This window comes from Histoplasma capsulatum, genomic scaffold, assembly GCF_000149585.1.
Source record: "Histoplasma capsulatum NAm1 scaffold_1 genomic scaffold, whole genome shotgun sequence".
NCBI classification, from domain to species: Eukaryota; Fungi; Ascomycota; class Eurotiomycetes; order Onygenales; family Ajellomycetaceae; genus Histoplasma; species Histoplasma mississippiense.
Window position 1 is genome coordinate 2034494 of NW_001813982.1, and position 17903 is coordinate 2052396.

Here is a 17903-nt window from a genome sequence, read left to right on the forward strand (position 1 = left end):
ATGTTCAACGGCAAAGGAGAAGCTGCGTGAAAGAATATTTCGATAAAATAGCTGGATAACAAGAGCATAGTGACGCACCAATTTCGATATGCCTGCTGTCTCCAAACCGCTTTGTGCAAGGCCGACGTCGGCCATGAGACGTGCTCCAACAACAAGGGCACTAGGAAGATTGATTAGTATAGATACCGCTGCCTGAATGCTTGTCCAGAAGCCAGCGAGAAGTTCATACTCATATCGATGATCGATAAGCTTCATATCAAACCAGGCCAGCACCCTTAGCTTGCGAAATGGTTTCCACAGCCGATACCCTCGGGGTTGAACAGAAGTGCCTCTTGCCCGACCACAGTGTAGCCGGACCTGCGATATGCTTCCGTGTGCAGCCATTTCCTTTTCTAACATGTGGAGAGAATATATGCGATTCTGTTTGACACGGCTGAAGGAGGCATCATGGTGGGATTAATATTCTCCTCAACAATGCAGACGGTCGCGAAAGCACTGTTACCGTTCGTTTCACCAACTAAAAGGCTTATATATCTCGTGTAAAGCGCTAGTCCTCCACTGGTTAACGGGTTTCTAGTTTCAATTGGATTCCAATGCAACGGTTTGTTTGCTTTTTAAGGCTGTCTATTCCACGCATAATGCTGTGCCCGAAATCTAGATGGAAAGAAACCCGGGAAGGCAAAGGAGAGAGATATAAAGCGAATGAAATGATCTACTGTGCGACAGTTGGAAATTAAAAGCCAACGGTCGCCTCTTTCAGCAAGAGCATGAAGAAGCTTTGCATCTCCAATCAAGGGTTGGTTTGCCGCGGGCGTAGACCGAGCCCAAAACCGTTGCTTCACGGGGTCGGCGATTTCGGTACACACTAGATTATTCCCTATCGGGTTTCTTGTGTGATCTTCGTCAACTGTTGGATTTTTTTCTTGGTTCCGTATGGGCTCAGCAACACTCTACTTTGAACTTCGACGGTCAGCCTTTGTGTCGGTGGTTGTAAGGCTACTCTGCAAAAATGCTTTGCCGAACTGTTGCCGGAAGTAGCCGGCTGTTTCATGACAACCTTGAGACTTGAAGAACAAGAATCACTGTGGAATCAGGGGGCAGAGGATGATTGGAAATTAAATATCTTTCCCATTCTGGGATATTTTCTTTGTGCATGCGGTCTTCGAGTGTACTTCAGTTTCCGACTCTTGCACCACCAAATCACCACCCACAGAAAATCTTTTGGCCCATCCCTACTAATCAGACTTGTCCATTGAGTTTCATTAACGCGAAAGTGGGAAATACAAGAATGAAAAAAGGGGGGGATAAGACAAGTTGAGAGGAAACGACGTGCGAAAAGCGAAAATCGCTTGCATATAAGATATGTCCTGTTCCAGCCCTTGAACCTGCTCATTTTCCTGAAGCACTGCAGATTCTTGAAGACAGCGATGATCATGATGTGCGTTTGTTCGTTTCTCTCCTGGTCTCACAGGAGGATGCAGCTGTCTGGCGAACAGACACCTGCACATATCCTTCTAATGCAACAAAAAAGGGTAGAAACAGCGTCTTACTGGCAGCCATGTTAATTTGGTTTGTCAACCCTTTCAAACCCAGAAGACGAAGCGTTTGGGCGGCCCTCCTGCGTCCAGAGTTCAGGCGACCATGAATCAAGTACCTTGCGATGTTGCGCAGACTTAGGTTTCTGATGCCGATTTATCATCGGCTAGTGGAATTATGGTGCCTTTACATCATCCGGCCACCAGAGTGAAACATGTATCATCAGTTGTTTACTAATATTTTTGCGGTGAATCAAGATCCCATCTGCCTCAATTATTATCCATTGTCTGATTTTCAGGAAACATACAGACTGTGCTCCGTAAGCAATACCTTCATGCCAGCCCTGCACCGTGCCGCTGCGAATTTCCTCGGACGAGGGTCCAAAATGGGGAAAGGAACCAATTAACAAGGGCCCACATTTAGTTAGGCTCGGAAGGCTCAATAACAATTCTGCAACCACCACAATGTGTCTATCGAAAACGTGCAGGGAGTTTTCTTAGAAATAAATCACGCACCAGAGTCAGAATAAGGATATCACACGTCACAGGAAAACATCAGAATTGAGAAATGGGAACTCGCTGCCAAGTTTTGTATGAATTTTTGCAAAACAATGAGTTGTTCCTCTGTCCCCGATCCTGTTGCCACTCGTCGGAGGAATCTTGCTCGTTTGAGCCGCTTATTGGTGGGTCGCGAACGCTTTTTGTCCAGGTTCCAGTGAGAGCCTTGCCGATTCTGACCACGACATGATGTCGATCAATGAGGTCAGCACGCTGCCTGGAGCTTGGTTTTTGAAACTATTCGGCGTGCTTGAACGGTGTGGAGAACTGAGAACAGCCTTCCAAGTTCTCACAAAGTGGACTTGGAGTAATCCAATCATGTTTTTCTAACAGTTTTGCTAAGTGACGATGCGAAAAGACCAGAAATGGCAGACGGAGCTGAAAAATAAAGCGATATTTTGATATTTAGAGGCTTGTAAAGAAAAACTTCTCGTATGGCCCGTATCATCTTCGTACATGGAACCAGCTCATGTTTACCCGACCAAACTATTCGGCCACCAGCAGCCACGCTCCCACGCTCCCATCCTTGTTTCCAGGCACTACTGCATGGTGCAGTGCAGATCTTATCCTAATGCCAAACGTTATCTAAGTCCTGGAGAAGATCTGACAAAGCGGGTTTTGTGGCGTCGCCAGGATTCTTATCTGGAGCAAGCTCCCCTTTCTCTTGGCTGAGACGAGGAGCTTGAATATCTATGGGTCATCTATTGGGTGCATGTACCCTTTCGCTTCGTGCCTGAGTATCATCATGAAGAATTCTAATCTGTAGAGGCCAGTATTTTCTGAGCTTTCCTTTGCAAAGCCACCAGAAGAATTTGCCAGAAATACGCAGTGTACTCCCAATATCGTCTGTGGATGTCATTTATCTGATAGGTTGTACAAGTTGCAGCAAACGAGAGCTAATTTACAACGAGGCTAGAAGATTGCAGCAAATGTGAAGTGTCCGTCATGCGTGAGGTGCAGAAACGAGAGATCTCATCGTATCTGTCAGAACAAACTCAGCAATGAAGGCTAAATGTTCTGATGGAGTTAGTCTCTTTTCCTCCTCTCATTTTAGGGGCAACAACGGATGGGGCAGTCCTCCGGAGGTGGATGTGCTCAATTTGCGTCGACTTCTTTGCTCCTTGATGGAAATTAATACATCTCAAACAACCAGGAAGGATCCTTCTCGACACCCAGCTGAACTCCAAGGATGATATCAGGCACAGCGGGAGCCAGCACATCCTGAATGTATTTTTGGAAGCTTTGACAAGCTGAAGAGAGCAGATCGTAATAATATGAGGAAAGTTTCCGGGAGTCCGGAGCATTGACAATCATCACCACAAAATAGGGCCACAGGGCTGTAAAAACTAGTACGAAGCCTGAGTCTGGGGAGAATTTTTCACTTGTCGCTTTAAGTCCCTAGCTCCGCGCTGGCCCTGCCTCCCCAGAATACGGAAATGAAAAGGGACGAGCTGGGACTAGGAGGTAGGATATAGCTCCGGAAGAGTTTTGAAGCTCAGGAAAGAAGCACGGTTGGTCAAAGCACAGTGCAAGGAGCTATCACATTTTCATAGCCTTAGGGGGCGTTTTTAGTGGTTTGGGGGCGTTCTTAGGGTTATCGATCGTCTTACTATCCCTGAGAAACACAAAACTCAACGGCATTCAACGCCATGGGGTAATATAAGTAAAGATCTGTAATGTTTCAATCGATTCGAGGCAGTCGAGAAAAGATGTTCGCAGTAGTTACGCTCACCGTTTTTTTGTTGCATCTTTCAGTGGGGTAGTGGCAGATTTTGCTTCCCAATTGACCACGCCATTACACTGTAGCAGGCGGCATTTGTGGTTGCAAAGCAATTTGAGCCAACTGAGTTCAAAGGGAGAAGACAGAACAAAACCGCCGTATTTTTCGTAACTGAGCTCAGGATTACTATGAACGAAAAGATAGTCAGGGGCATTTACGCCAGTGCGATTGCTCGGCGCGGCACCGAAAGCCGCAACCAGGGATAAATCCACGATACACATGCCCTAGCACTTCCCATGCTAACACTACTTTTGGTCCGGACAGGGCTCGGGGTCCCATCAAGCTCTGCCAAGTCCGACTTGCTGATGACTCGAATATCTCACTACCCAGCGCAGTAGTTTTCCTGGTCTATCAGCATTTACACATCCTGCGACGTGGACAGCCATGTTTGGAATTGGTTGACTTGTGTTCGAGAGCTCGAAGCTCAATGATAATGTCTCATTCCTCAGTGCATACAGTGGCGTACGCGCGAGGAACATGAGCCATGGGATCAGACAGCATGTCAGGATATTCTCTGCTCGGGCAAGTGCTATTTTTCAATAGTTTCCTGTTCAGAAACCGTGTATGTTGCTTTTCTTTTTCTGTTGCTTCTCAGATCCGATGGGTCCCAGGAGCCCAGTCAGAGCACGGGAAGTTCAGCCCCAACTGCTTGTGAACGTCCATCATTTTTGTTCTCGTTGCTGGGTATCAGGAAAAACAAAACAAAAGAACTGTACCGCGAATTTACAGCTGTGTGACAACTTGTATTTTTTATTGACTTGTCGTTGTGGGTTCTCTTGCATGATATCCTGCGTGTTGCATGTCCAGCATTTCCTTTTTGGGCATTTGGAAAAATTTCGGGTAATTGGGTTGTGGCGCACGCTGGCTCTCGACTTCGTACCGTCCGCTGGGACAAACGTCGTTGAACAAAACGGGTTTGGGGAGCGGCTGGCCAAGAAAATTACTTGGAAATCTCCTCCGTATCAGACTTCCAGTTCGGGTTCCCACAGGACCAGGGAAGAGCAGTCAGGGGGGGGGGGAGTTTCTATCCTGTTTATGCCTGCGGGAAAAGGGGCCCCATGGAATCTATAAAAGGGCCCTCCTCCACGGTATCAGACCCTTTTTCTTTCTCCCATCATCAGCACAATCTTCTTCCTTCGCTTCGAGTATATCCAAAACTACCACACTCTTTTAAACTCTTTTATATATAATTCTTAAATATCGTTTTTAATCCTTCCAACCCACCGTCAAAATGAAGTTCTCCATCTCCGCTGTTGTCCTGGCTCTTGCCGCCGTTGCCGTTGCCGCCCCCGGTGGTGAATACAGATCCCCCCAGGGTGACGGTGAAGTTGAGGTCAACCAGGTCACCAACCAGTGCGGAAAGGCTCAGATCTCTTGCTGCAACAAGCAAATCACCACTGTCAACGGTGGTGACAAGAACACTGGTCTTCTGGCCGGCGTTTTGGGCACTGTCGTTGGCAAGGGCAGTAATATTGGCATTTTCGACCAATGCTCAAAGCTCAGCGCCAGCGGTAAGTTCTGCACGTATCTGCCATCCGGAAGCGAATTTAACTAATTTTTGATAAAGCTCTCATCGGTGTCACCGACATCCTCAGCGGCAACCAATGCAAGCAGAACGTCGCCTGCTGCCAAGGCAACTCCCAACACGCTGTAAGTGTCATCTTAACGTGGCAGACTTGTCAACAAGTTCTAACACACATTGACAGGAGGGCTTCATTGCTCTTAACCTTCCTTGCATCCCCATTGCTGGCCTCTAAGCGGTTTCACCTCCCATCGTCTAATTTAGCTCTTGACCCTCGACTCCGGTTGTTATCTAAGGCGATGTCTCTTGGTCACTGGGAAAAAGACTTCTGCATGGCGATTTGAAAGTGAAATCATGAGACAATTCCAGTATTTTCGAACAAATATATATTCCATAGCATGTACAATATTTGTTCAAAAAGGCTTTCTCTTCTTTGTCTCTGTCTCTTGTATATGAGGTTGGTTTGGAGTGCATGGTAATAAGATCTGTATTTGATGTGTCAATTGTGATGTTACTGCAAGTGTGGGGATAGATATTTTTGGCCCTTGTATTTACAAGGTAGACTTGGATACTTAATGGAGTTTCGAAGTTTGCTGATTCAAATACCGCTCGCTTTCCCCGTGGACAATCATCTGTCCGTAACACCATTTGCGTTAACCTTGGTTCGATCACCCTTCATTCAGAGCAGTACATACCTTGAAAATTTGAAACCACGACTAATCCCGTTTCCAGCGCGGTTTTGTTCCAGCAGTAAGTCCGCACCTATCACCAATACCACAATGCGCGAATCGTGGATACCTCGTATCAACCCTGACTGCTGAACAAGGGTATCATAAAGCCCGACAGGCCTGATGTATAGCTGAAGGGCTAATGTCGTGGACTATCAGCGGTATGTCACAGATGCGCAAATTGGGCACAAATGCTCACAGTATGACATGTACACCACCCGTTTGTTACACGAGCATTACATCTGCGGGTGTCTTCCAACAATTTTCGCTGTTCACCCCGTGATTTGTGGGGTAGTTAGCCCATGTACATGACGGGAAATTTTGTGTTTGTTGTTACGGTGAGCAATCCATAGATATCGACTATGATTCGGATCAGTTCGATGTCGGTCGGTCGCCTGGTAGATTTGTAACAGGGTTCAAAATCGGCACTACGAAGAATTCATGAGATTTCCTTGACGAGGAACCTATAATTATTCTAAGCGGCGATAAACAACTGTGACTTGCAGCGAACGGTAATGGATAAGTGTCAGAATGTTTCACTGTGGCCACTTATTAACGGATATAACGAGAATACATACCTCGGAAGGGTATATAGCATCAGGAATCATACACTCGACCTCCTCTCCCCTGCACCAGGACGATGGGTAACTGCTATATTTCAGGATCATACTGTTGCCGGAGATTGGTTGGCTGCTGAATAGATTAGCAATAAGTGGGTTTGAAGGGCATGGTAACCAGTGCGCGAACACTGGATGTGATTGAATGGGATGGGGTGAGGGCGCGGGGAGGCGTTCTAGGCCGCAGAACAGTATGCTGGAACGAATATGATACACATGCTTGGAAGGAGGGGGGAGGTAAAGAGAAATTGTACGCGGCATATGTCTATTTCAGGAATCTGAACAGCCAGCTGCATTGGCTAGAACAAAGGTGGTTGAAATGCTTGGTGGAGTTGGAAGTAGTCGATTTCTGATGGCGCTCGTCGAGTACATATATTGCGTGGAAAAAGGGGTTGTGAGATATGCAATTCCAAAACGAATGATGCAATATCCCAAGCGATGATGAAGCCGCGAGTTGTCTCGCTCTGCGGCGCGCTGGAATTTTTTTTTCCTCCACGAGCCAAGAGGCCACTCCCATTTGATAGAATGAATGAGCTGATATTGTCTTTCCTTTTGAAACAAAATAAAAAAACCGCAGCGGAGCCTTGCTAAGCAAAGAGATGGTTGAGTAAATCAAGGATAAATATGTGTATTGCTAAAAAAGTGTTCTACAAACCCATAATAAAGACCCGATGATAGAATATCTTATTCCATCCACTGCTCTATTTGCCCAAAATAAAATCAGTACCGATGCATTAACAAAATCAAAAGTCAACAAACCCGCCCATAACCAAAAGGAGAGTTAAATGAAAAGTTGAAAAGGCAACTATGACTGTGAAATCACAGCTTAGCCGTTGGCGTATAGAGGTTGCTGGTTTTCGACATCGTTTCAACGGCTTCCTTTTCGATGCGGGTGATCAGCTCCTTGCAGGATGGGATATCGTGGATCAAGCCCATAACTTGACCAGCAGTCCAAACCTACATAACACATGGGTTAGCGCATTCAATATAAAGTGGCAGTGAGAGGAGTAAGTTTCGAAAACTCTGGATCCTGCTCCTCAGGTTGGCGGAAACAAGAAGACATGGGAGAGTACATACGCCGAAATGAATATCCCCATTGATGAATACTTCCCGTCCACGCTTGCCGCTGACATATGGTCCGATCTGTGAGAAGTCATCCGATACAGCCTTCTTCTCAATATTATATGCATCTACGGCAACGCGATTCTTGAAAAGTCGGGTGGTGTTTCTCCACTTCCGCAAGACAAGTTGGGTATCCTCCTCGCTGGCATCCACAATAGCCTGCTTTACCTTCATGTGAATAGGCGCCTCGATAGTTGCCATGAACCGTGTGCCCATGTTGATACCTTCCGCACCCAATGCCAGGGCAGCAGCAAGGCCATGTCCGTCCGCGAATCCTCCTGAGGCAATGAAAGGAGTTTTGAGAGTCTGGCGCGCCCGGCTAAGAAGGATGAAGTTTGTGATGTCCGTTTCACCAACGTGGCCCGCACACTCAAAGCCGTCGATGGAGAGGAAATCAATACCCAGTTTCACGGCGGATTTGGCATGCCTGATTGTGGTGCATTTGTGCAGGATGATGATACCGGCTTTCTTTAGCTGGGCAATGATTGGGCCCGGACTGTTGCCTGCGGTCTCGACGATGCACACGCCCTCATCGATGACCACCTGGGCGTAGGCGCTATAGTCGGGTGGAACGAGGGCTGGGAGAAGAGTGATATTTACGGCGAAGGGTCTGTTGGTCATTGTGCGGCATCTGCGGATTTCCTTACGGAGGTCCTCAGGCGTTGGTTGCGTGAGCGCAGTGAGCTGTTGGAGGGAACATGTTAGTGGAAGCTACGCTGGATTTTCTATAACTTTTGCTTCCTGAGATAAAACAAATAGAGATCGCTCTCATTTGTTTTACCTCTGACATTTTCGAACGGGTAATGCACGTACGATTCCCAGACCGCCAGCGTTGCTGACTGCCGCAGCAAGCTCAGCGTATCCAACCCATTGCATGCCACCCTGGACGACGGGGACTTGTAGGACATGGTAAGCTTGAATCCGCTGCTAAACCGCAATCATGGGACGCAACGAAAAGATGGACCTACCCGTGATGCCCAACTTGCGGGTAAGTGCGGTGTTGAATGGCATTTTGGAACAGGGCGGGTGTGAAACTGCCGGCCGAAACAAGGATCCCCTGTACACGTCTACTCATTCAGGGTAGAAAGCAGAGGAAGGCGATCTAGAAATTACAAACAGGGACGCACGACAAGAAGATATAAAGACATCGGCCGCTCCACACCCTTTCTGCAAATTCCTTGGATGAATGATTCTGAAAATGCGCACCTGAGCAACTCCAGGAACCGAGAGCCGAGGTCCAGAATCGGGTGACACTCACGTGCTGCATTTTTATGGAATCTTGGATGGACGCTACAGAGTATGGGTGATTTCCAAGTGGCTAATTTATCATAATGGGAAAGAAGATTTTACAGTTTGTATATCAGAGTTGGATTCCCTGCTGAGGAGGAGAGGAGGCCTATGCACTGGATTCCCCCACACTTTCTTCGAAGTTACAATATCACAGTGCTCCAGACGTTTGATACCAGTGGTTTCCGAGAGATCGGGCTTGGGCAAGAGGAGATGGTCGTAGAAACCCCATTCCATCATACATGCACAAGAGGAAAAGACACACAACCACAACCGGCACCCATGAATCCATTTCACGATGGCAAGATGTGAAATCCTATCCGTCATCTACTTGCCAACGTTTTTCAGTTTTGATTCGTGCCGTCTTATAGCTCATCATGTAACCCTGATATGAAACCCTCTTCTCTCATTGACAGAAAGAAATGGGCGATTAACGACGGGTCAAAGATTCCAAAAAAAATCTCTTCTTCTGAGGGAGCCCCGTTTCTCCATCCAGCAGTCAACGACAGAAAGCCGCAGCTATAAATGGGATGGTTCGCCTTGGAACATCTGTGTCATGCCATTCCACCACCTACACTGAGTGTGGTAATGGGTAAACAATGTAAGCTGAGGTCCTTGAGGAAGAAGAGAAGCAAAAGGAAGCAGGTGAAGACGCCTGAGGTTGGAATTACCTTTTAAGGGCAGTCAGCGGACAATCATTGTTCCGAGTGGTAATCGGCAGGTTTTCCCGGAACTATCCCGAAAATGGAATCTGAATCTCCAACTTCCACTGACGATTCCCTTGTCAGTTCCAACAATCGATATTGATCATTGATGGTTCGTTGGTATTGATTGCCAGACATTGAACTCCTTAACAACCATGCTACCCCAGAGGGTTGCCCAGCAGTCGGTGCGACGGCGTAAGTTGCCTGCTAACTAACCCTTGCTTGCGAAACAGTGCATTGTTGGATGAATGAGAGATGAATGACGATGGGAAGAAAACAAGATGATATCGGCTAACATCTCGAGATAGTTGTTTCACACAACCCTTCGCAAATAAGAACTGCAGTTTCGAAGATTGCTCGTCCTGTGGCTATTGCGACTGGCAACCATATCCAGACCAGGTCAGTTTGGCCCTGGAGTAGGCTGTGATTTGAGCGGGAAATGGAATCGGTGTTTTATGATAGCTACCAAACGGACACAACCACAGTCCCTGAGAATAGGAAGAGGGAACCAAAAAGTTAACTAACAATTAACACAACTTCCTGCCTCATAGATACACCGCCTCGGCCGCAAACCAAGATCCAACCTCACTCCTCCCCCAGCAGCGTCTCAACCGCCCTGTCTCCCCGCATCTCAGCATTTACCGGCCCCAGATAACCTGGATCCTCTCCTCCACGAACCGCATCACAGGTGTCGTTTTGTCTGGCGGCCTGTACATCTTCGCCTCCGCATATCTCGTCGCCCCACTTCTGGGGTGGCATCTAGAATCCGCATCGATAGCAGCGGCATTTGCCGGCTTGCCGCTGGCTGCTAAATTTTGCCTCAAGTTCGCCGCTGCGTTACCGTTCACGTTCCACTCATTCAATGGGTGCAGACATCTTGTTTGGGATATGGGGAAACAGTTCACTAATAAGCAAATTATTGTTACCGGGTGGACGGTTGTTGGGTTGACTGTGAGCAGTGCGCTTGCGTTGGCTTTTCTGTAACTTGGCGTGATGTAGTTATATGGGTATATAGGATAGGTTGTTATTATGCAATGGTGGCTTTTACCTTTCTTGTATCCCATTCGTTTCTCATTTCTCATTTCGTCCTTGCTTCTTCTCCTTGTTGTTTCACGTGGAGCTGAAGTCTGAAGATATTCACTTTATGTGTCCATGCTTTTCTTCTATGCCATTTCGGATATTAAAAAATTGTATAGTGTTTTGGATCTGCAAGTCAGCAACGTTGTTTGATATTCACCGGGTGAGTCTATGTGCATTAATGGGTGGTTATAGTTAACTGTTGTAACTGCATTCGGCACAGTAGATAAATAGGCTGAACGTAGGACCCCAGCGATTATTTCCATGAAGCATTATAATTATTCTAAAAAACAATGTTCCCCTTCCAAAGCTTGTATTATCTGGATAATGCCATGCAGCAGAGCAGCAATTGGGGGGATGAGACAAGACCTGATAGGAATATATGGTCTTCAGACAAAACGAAACTAAAGCGTCCCAGGGTACTGCCTTTATCGTTACAATAATTAACCCGCCTGCTCGATGGACTTGGATCGAACGAAAATTGCAAATTCGTCAGAAGGGTTGAACGCGATCTTGACAAAACAGTCACATATAGAGGGAGGGCGCGGGGAGTTACATTAAGGGCAAAACGCGTATTAATTTTCAAATAGAATAAATAAATAAATAAATAAAGGCAGAGCCCTTCTCAGAATGGGTTTTCATGGCACAAATAGAGGAAATGGAAAAACCTCCAACCAAGAGATTTGAGTTCACTTTTTGTATGTTCGAGGGTGTCTCCGTTGAATGCTGTAGATGTATCATTGTAAAACTGTTCGCCAGTTTCGGCAGAGTTGGCCAGGCCCATTCGAACTGCAAAAAGCAATGGCATATGGTTAGCTCCTTTTCTCAACGCTGGCTAACTCGTACGAGGTTGGATAGTTCTGGTTTAGAGGGTGTGAGGTACATGTAGAAAATCAAACCCGATCTTCACGAGCGAGTAAGGATATGGAAGATCGACTAGATAGAAGTAATAAAGTAGGAACAATAAGGCTGGTAGGGACTGGACCATTGTCACTAGATATGTAGAAAACGGGGTAAATGGCGTCATTACTTGGCCATCTGTTCGATAAGGGGCAAAATTGGGGAACTGACATATGTATTTAATGAGATTTGAGCGCCCAGGAATCAGACTGGACTTGGAGGAGGGTTCGGGGGGTATGGGAGGGGTGAGGGAGGGTCTTGGACGGAGTATACGGAGTGGAAGGAAATTTCAGCCAGAGCCGTGCTCAAGGGACATCTCCCAATCGAACAGGATGCACGTAGATACTGAGCGCTCGATTGTGGATGGAGTGAAGTGTCAGCGCGCGGATGGGAGGAGGGTCCACGCCGTTGAGAAGTCATTTGGGCGGAGATCGAAGGCTGTAAGCTGTGCAATGGAGACCAACCGGAGAGGAAGTAGTGAGTCAAAATATTTGATATGGCGGACTAGATGTGCGATTGTCATTCAAGAAACCAGTGAGAGAAAAAACGAGTGACAGACAATATTTTTGTTATTTGGCAGAAAGGCGGTAATGGCAGAAGTCCTCGGATGCGGATTCCACCCGCTTTTATACCAATTGAGTACATTGTACCCAGGGAAATTGCATGTCGATACAATAGGCGCCTGCGCTAGAATTCGCCATCATTGTATTCGGAAGCTGAAATCCATGAATTCAGTGCTTGATGCGAATTTAGAATTTTACAACAAAGGAGAGGTGAGAGAGGATCCTAGGAAACATGCAGGGGCCCGTCAAGGCATAGGTGGCTCCCGTGTGCTACTGGAGGGCCTGGTCGACTAGCCGCGCGATGCACAATCCGTTGGCGAAATGAAGAAATGCCAACGTCCTGAAGCCGAATCATCGAGGAACTTTCTATGCAAGTACAACGAGTGTGCTGGAGCCATGATTATCATCATGACAATTCACTTGTACCTCGTTATGTTTGGACTTAGAAGGGTGAAGTTATTTGACCAAGTTGACAGGAACTGATATACGACGGCAGAGTATATTATCCGCAGTATTCAGAAAGGTAGAGCTGGTATAGGCTATGAGCCGAGCCCCCGGTGTGACAACAAACAAGGGAGAAATGGGCCAGCGACATTGTATCCGAAAATCGGCTGAGGCGGGGAACCGAGCCGAAGCAATAATGCAATAAGAAACAAGGAGGGAGAAGTAGTGTAAAGAGTTCTATATAAAATGGGTATCAATATGCTCTACATTCTCGCCCTGTCTTGGGCCTCTTTGCCCGAGTTGCGATAGCTGAGTCGCACCGGAGGTGTTGATGATTGATTCAAAGTAGCCAGCCTTCAAATCCATTTCAGAGGGAAGTCTGAAGAAACATAGGAAAACAAAAACACAACAAAACAAGAGGAGCACTGTTCGAATGGGAGATCCCCATTTGACACGTGTTGCAACGATTATTCTCCAAGTCTCTTTGAATGGAGTTCAAAACCAAATCTTGACTAGAAATGCAAATTGGGCGCTGTCCAGGTGTGAATCCATCACCATCACCATGGTCCGATCAGTGAGCCTGGATTTGATTTTTATCGGCCTTAGTAGACGCCGATAAATCTCACAAAGCAATTTCTCCTTGATGCTAGTATTCATTCCACACAAAGATAATCGGTACGATTGACCTGACGGGGCGCTGGACGGGAGAGGCGCGATGGTCGTTCAACCCAGCCACCACTGGGCTGCAATTGCTCGGAGGGCATCCAATGGTATACCGAGGCTCAGACTATCTGCAATCTCTGTTTAACAGTCCGTCCGTCGATCCAATTTCACAGCAACGGGAAATATCAAAAGAAACTTGAAGCTATCGCTGTTGTCATTGTATACGGATCATGGGGAGGGTGGATTTCCCTATTAAGGTTAGCCTAGAATTGCGGAAAATCTTCCAAGCTCCGGCCTCAGGTCAAGAATCTCCAGTCGCGACCCAACACCGCAATCCCCAGAAACCCTTTTCGTGGATACGATTTTCCCTGCCACCGATGGCATCAAAAATACCGGGCCAAGCTTTCACTGCAATCTCGCGGCCAGGGCAGTGGCGTGCTTCATCTGCTGTTCTGTCAATTTCCTCACGATCCACTTTCTCTTATATTCGAAGACATGCTCTCTCCTCTGCTGCTGGCCCAGAGGGTTCAGAAACACCTACAATAGCCCGATGGAAAGTGACCCCACCGGCAATGAAGGCGCCAGTACGGTTGCGTGGGAGTCCGGATGTACCGGAGTTTCCAGTCAATTCAGACCCGAACATTCTCGATCAGTTCTACCTTCGAATGCTAGGGCCCGGCGGTGACAAGATGCTCACGGAGGAGGTCAAATGGCAAACCGTTACGCACAAAAGCTTTGATCAAGGACGAAGAGGCTTCAACGAGAGATTGTCTTACCTGGGTATGTTGAATGATCCGTAATTCCTTTCTTTGACATAGGATTTTGAGTGCTTATCTGCAATATTCTTTCTATAGGCAAGCAAATTGTGCAGCTTCAGGCTTCACTCTCCCTGTTGGAAGGCTCGTCCAGTGCTTCCCCGGAAAAGTTGGAGGATCCATACGGTCGGACGGCGTTCGAACATCCGTCTTTGCAAGGGTTGGACATTCTCACCGAAGACAACAAGAATATGAGGGTAAACCGAACGAAACTGGCAGAGCTCGCCCAGCAATATAAGCTACAGGAAGTCCTGAGATGGGTACCGAGATATGTACGAGCAGTCCCTCCAAGAATAAAAATTTTATCGTTCCCTGCATGCTAACTGTCCTACAGCGCAATGATCTTGCGGCATCCGGATTAGAAGTCGTTTTGACCCAGGCGATTTACGCGGTGGTTGGCGCCGTTGCGCTGGAGAAAGGGGGTGCGGTTGCGAACCAGGTAGCTAGGGATTCTATACTGAAGCCACTGGGGTTTGACGTCGGCATGCCACGAGAGACTCTATAGGATTTTTGTTTCCGATTTTTTAAGGGCACCGCATTTTGGACGGCGTTTGTATTGTGTATTTCTATTAGAATTTTTGCGATGCCAGATATCAATGTATTATCAGGGTTTCAGTTTACGGAGTATACCCTTCTTCTTCTTCAATTATACATTATCCTAGAGTATATAAACCAAAGACAGTCAATTTGTGTTCTTATCCAATTACCGTATGTTTGATTCCTCTGACACCGCCCGCGTAACCAAGAAAAATACACGGCCAGTTCTTATGGAGTCTCCGTTGTTTAGTCTTCGCACCACCGTATCGCAAGATCATCAATGGTGTAACCCGGGAGTTGAACCCTGACAGGAAGTCAGAGGCCAATTTACAGGAAAAATCATGACAATTTTTTGTGTTGACTTGCACTGTCTGTTGGGTGCGTGATTGAAAGAAAATAAAAGTTCATGCAAGAATTTTATATGACTGGTGCATGGCACTAGACCTGATTCGGCAGTAGTGCCACTTGGGCAAACGACGCCGCCTGCTACTGACGCGGGAAGGATGTGGAAAACAAATGGATATTTTGAACTTCTGAGAGTTAACAAATGCCCTCTTGGGCACCGTATCCTGATTTCCTTTCCTAATTTTCATGTCGCCTGCGATGGCTAAATAAGCCCGCACACTAGAATACCCTTTCCTGACTCTCCAACGTTGAACGCAAGCCCTTTGATTCCCAACACCGCATCATGGCCTCCGCTATATTCTTTCTGGATCTGAAGGGCAAGGTATGATCGATTCTAAGAAATTTCTAGCATACAAGCATACGGACATCCTTCATTAAGCGAATTCAGTATATTTGCTGTTGTGGGATAGCCTAAGCTTACACTGGCCTTCGATACAGACCCTCCTGGCCCGCAACTACAGAGGAGATATTCCAATGTCCGCAGTCGAAAAGTTCCCTATCCTCCTCAGCGAAGCAGAAGAAGAGAGCTCTGCTGTACCGCCGTGCTTTTCTGATGAAGGCATAAATGTGCGTTTATTCTATATTCTCTGCCATACCACGTTGCAATTCTGGAGACCCAACCCCTGTTTAGCTTGCTGGAGACCATTTTATATTTACTATATGATGACTCCGTTAGTATCTTTACATCCGCCATAGCAACCTTTACCTCCTTGCATTAACGAAACGGAACACAAATGCCGCGGAGATACTGTTATTCCTCCACAAGATTGTCGAGGTTTTCACTGAATACTTTAAGGAGTTGGAGGAAGAGAGTATTAGAGATAACTTCGTTATCATTTATGAATTGCTTGACGAGATGATGGATTTCGGATATCCGCAGACAACGGAGTCCAAGATATTGCAGGAGTATGTTAATTGCTATTTTCTGGTGCCCCGCGTTTTCGAACAACTTGGTGGACCCCGCATTACTCGCTAGCTCCTCTTCTAATGTCGGCTCCAGGTACATTACCCAAGAATCACACAAACTTGAGATACAGGCTCGACCGCCGATCGCTGTTACGAATGCTGTGTCTTGGAGAAGTGAAGGAATTCGATACCGCAAGAATGAGGTCTTCCTCGACGTGGTTGAATCCTTGAATCTCCTAGTATCTGCCAATGGCAACGTTCTTCGATCAGAAATATTGGGAGCAATCAAAATGAAATGTTATCTAAGTGGTATGCCGGAACTAAGGCTGGGTTTGAACGATAAAGCGATGTTCGAAACAACAGGCAGAGCAACAAGAGGAAAAGCCGTCGAGATGGAGGATGTAAAGTTCCACCAATGTGTTCGGCTATCGCGCTTTGAGAACGACAGAACAATAAGCTTCATTCCTCCAGACGGAGAATTTGAACTTATGAGTTATCGCTTAAACACTCAAGTGAAGCCCCTGATATGGGTAGAATGTCTGGTGGAGTCTCATTCAGGTTCGCGCATTGAATATATGCTTAAGGTAAACTGAGCCAAGGAAGTTGTGATCCCGCTTATTTTTTATCTGACCGTTATATTATATAGGCGAAAGCTCAATTCAAACGCCGGAGCACTGCGAACAATGTGGAGATTTTGGTTCCAGTCCCGGAAGACGCAGATTCTCCCCGATTCCGCACTAACATAGGTTCTGTCCACTATGCACCAGAGAAATCTGCGATAATATGGAAGATAAAACAGTTCGGTGGAGGGAAAGAGTTCCTCATGCGTGCTGAATTAGGGTTACCGTCAGTGAAAGGGGATGATGAGCATGGGGGCGGTATGACTGGTGGCTTTGGTGGTAGCATGGGAGGTGCTGGACAAACTGGAAAAGGCAAACGCCCAATCAACGTCAAATTTGAGATCCCGTATTTCACCACCAGTGGTATCCAAGTACGATATCTTAAGATCATTGAACCGAAGGTGAATATCTTTTCCTTTTTTGCTTTTTCCCCAGCCTCCCCACCTTCATCGGCAGGCCCAAAATCTCAATGCTCCAAATTCGGCCACCTGCATCCCAAGATCTTTTTTGCGATTCTATCACTGGATACATTGAAGCACCAATGTCTTCATGCCAAGCTTCCAGTTTAAACCCCCTACACGCTGCCCCCTACACGCTGCCCCCTACACGGTGCACTCCCTGCACTTTGTCAGCATACAGCAACATCCACCTCCATAACTGTCCACAAGAGACCCCCCACGTCAGCTCTCTGGTTGTTCCTGGTTGAAAGCCGACATCTAAAGCACTTCACGCAACTATACTATCTTTTACCTACCATACCCTGCTTCTCGTCCACCATCACCTTTCCCCACCCTTGATATGCTCATTTTTCCATCTTACACAAATGAAATATCTAACCAATACCATGTACTCTCATATAGCTGCAATACCCATCGCTCCCATGGGTCCGTTATATAACCCAGTCAGGCGATATTGCAGTTCGTTTACCAGACGTGCAATGACGAAACAATCCAACGCTACAATGGACGCAACATGACCGAAAACACGGACCCCACCTAGGCCTGCATAAAATGTGCGAAACGCATTACAGGATGGAATTGTGTTTTAACCTACTTTGCATTGGCCCGCAGGAGGGAGGGGGTACTAGTTCAAGGCTTCCATATAATTTTACTTGGTGCTT

At 46.8% G+C, this 17903-nt stretch overlaps 6 protein-coding genes across 6 annotated transcripts in view; 4 read left to right on the plus strand and 2 right to left on the minus strand.

Moving 5' to 3' along the window:
- The window catches only part of HCAG_00593 (predicted protein), a gene marked incomplete at both ends in the record, with an annotated part of 914 nt that extends 530 nt beyond the window's left edge, over positions 1-384 (minus strand). Inside the window, 2 exons of the mRNA XM_001543497.1 lie at positions 79-160; positions 230-384. Of these exons, the coding sequence (XP_001543547.1) occupies positions 79-160; positions 230-384 (237 nt within the window). The remainder of the gene's footprint in view (positions 1-78; positions 161-229) is intronic.
- Positions 385-5104: 4720 nt separating this feature from the next.
- Positions 5105-5630, plus strand: HCAG_00594 (hydrophobin; the record flags this gene model as incomplete). The annotated part of the gene is made up of 3 exons (XM_001543498.1): positions 5105-5384; positions 5441-5523; positions 5580-5630. 3 exons carry the CDS (start codon positions 5105-5107, stop codon positions 5628-5630), a joined length of 414 nt encoding a protein of 137 aa, XP_001543548.1.
- Positions 5631-7559: 1929 nt separating this feature from the next.
- Positions 7560-8873, minus strand: HCAG_00595 (hypothetical protein; the record flags this gene model as incomplete). Its single annotated transcript, XM_001543499.1, has 4 exons — positions 7560-7697; positions 7818-8546; positions 8676-8758; positions 8831-8873. 4 exons carry the CDS (start codon positions 8871-8873, stop codon positions 7560-7562), a joined length of 993 nt encoding a protein of 330 aa, XP_001543549.1.
- Positions 8874-10008: 1135 nt separating this feature from the next.
- On the plus strand, positions 10009-10837 carry HCAG_00596 (predicted protein; the record flags this gene model as incomplete). Its single annotated transcript, XM_001543500.1, has 3 exons — positions 10009-10048; positions 10162-10252; positions 10405-10837. 3 exons carry the CDS (start codon positions 10009-10011, stop codon positions 10835-10837), a joined length of 564 nt encoding a protein of 187 aa, XP_001543550.1.
- Positions 10838-14072: 3235 nt separating this feature from the next.
- On the plus strand, positions 14073-14820 carry HCAG_00597 (conserved hypothetical protein; the record flags this gene model as incomplete). Its single annotated transcript, XM_001543501.1, has 3 exons — positions 14073-14280; positions 14355-14587; positions 14650-14820. 3 exons carry the CDS (start codon positions 14073-14075, stop codon positions 14818-14820), a joined length of 612 nt encoding a protein of 203 aa, XP_001543551.1.
- Positions 14821-15731: 911 nt separating this feature from the next.
- On the plus strand, positions 15732-17724 carry HCAG_00598 (AP-1 adaptor complex subunit mu; the record flags this gene model as incomplete). The annotated part of the gene is made up of 5 exons (XM_001543502.1): positions 15732-15824; positions 15934-16163; positions 16258-16747; positions 16810-17184; positions 17644-17724. 5 exons carry the CDS (start codon positions 15732-15734, stop codon positions 17722-17724), a joined length of 1269 nt encoding a protein of 422 aa, XP_001543552.1.
- Between the last annotated feature and the right edge of the window lie 179 nt (positions 17725-17903).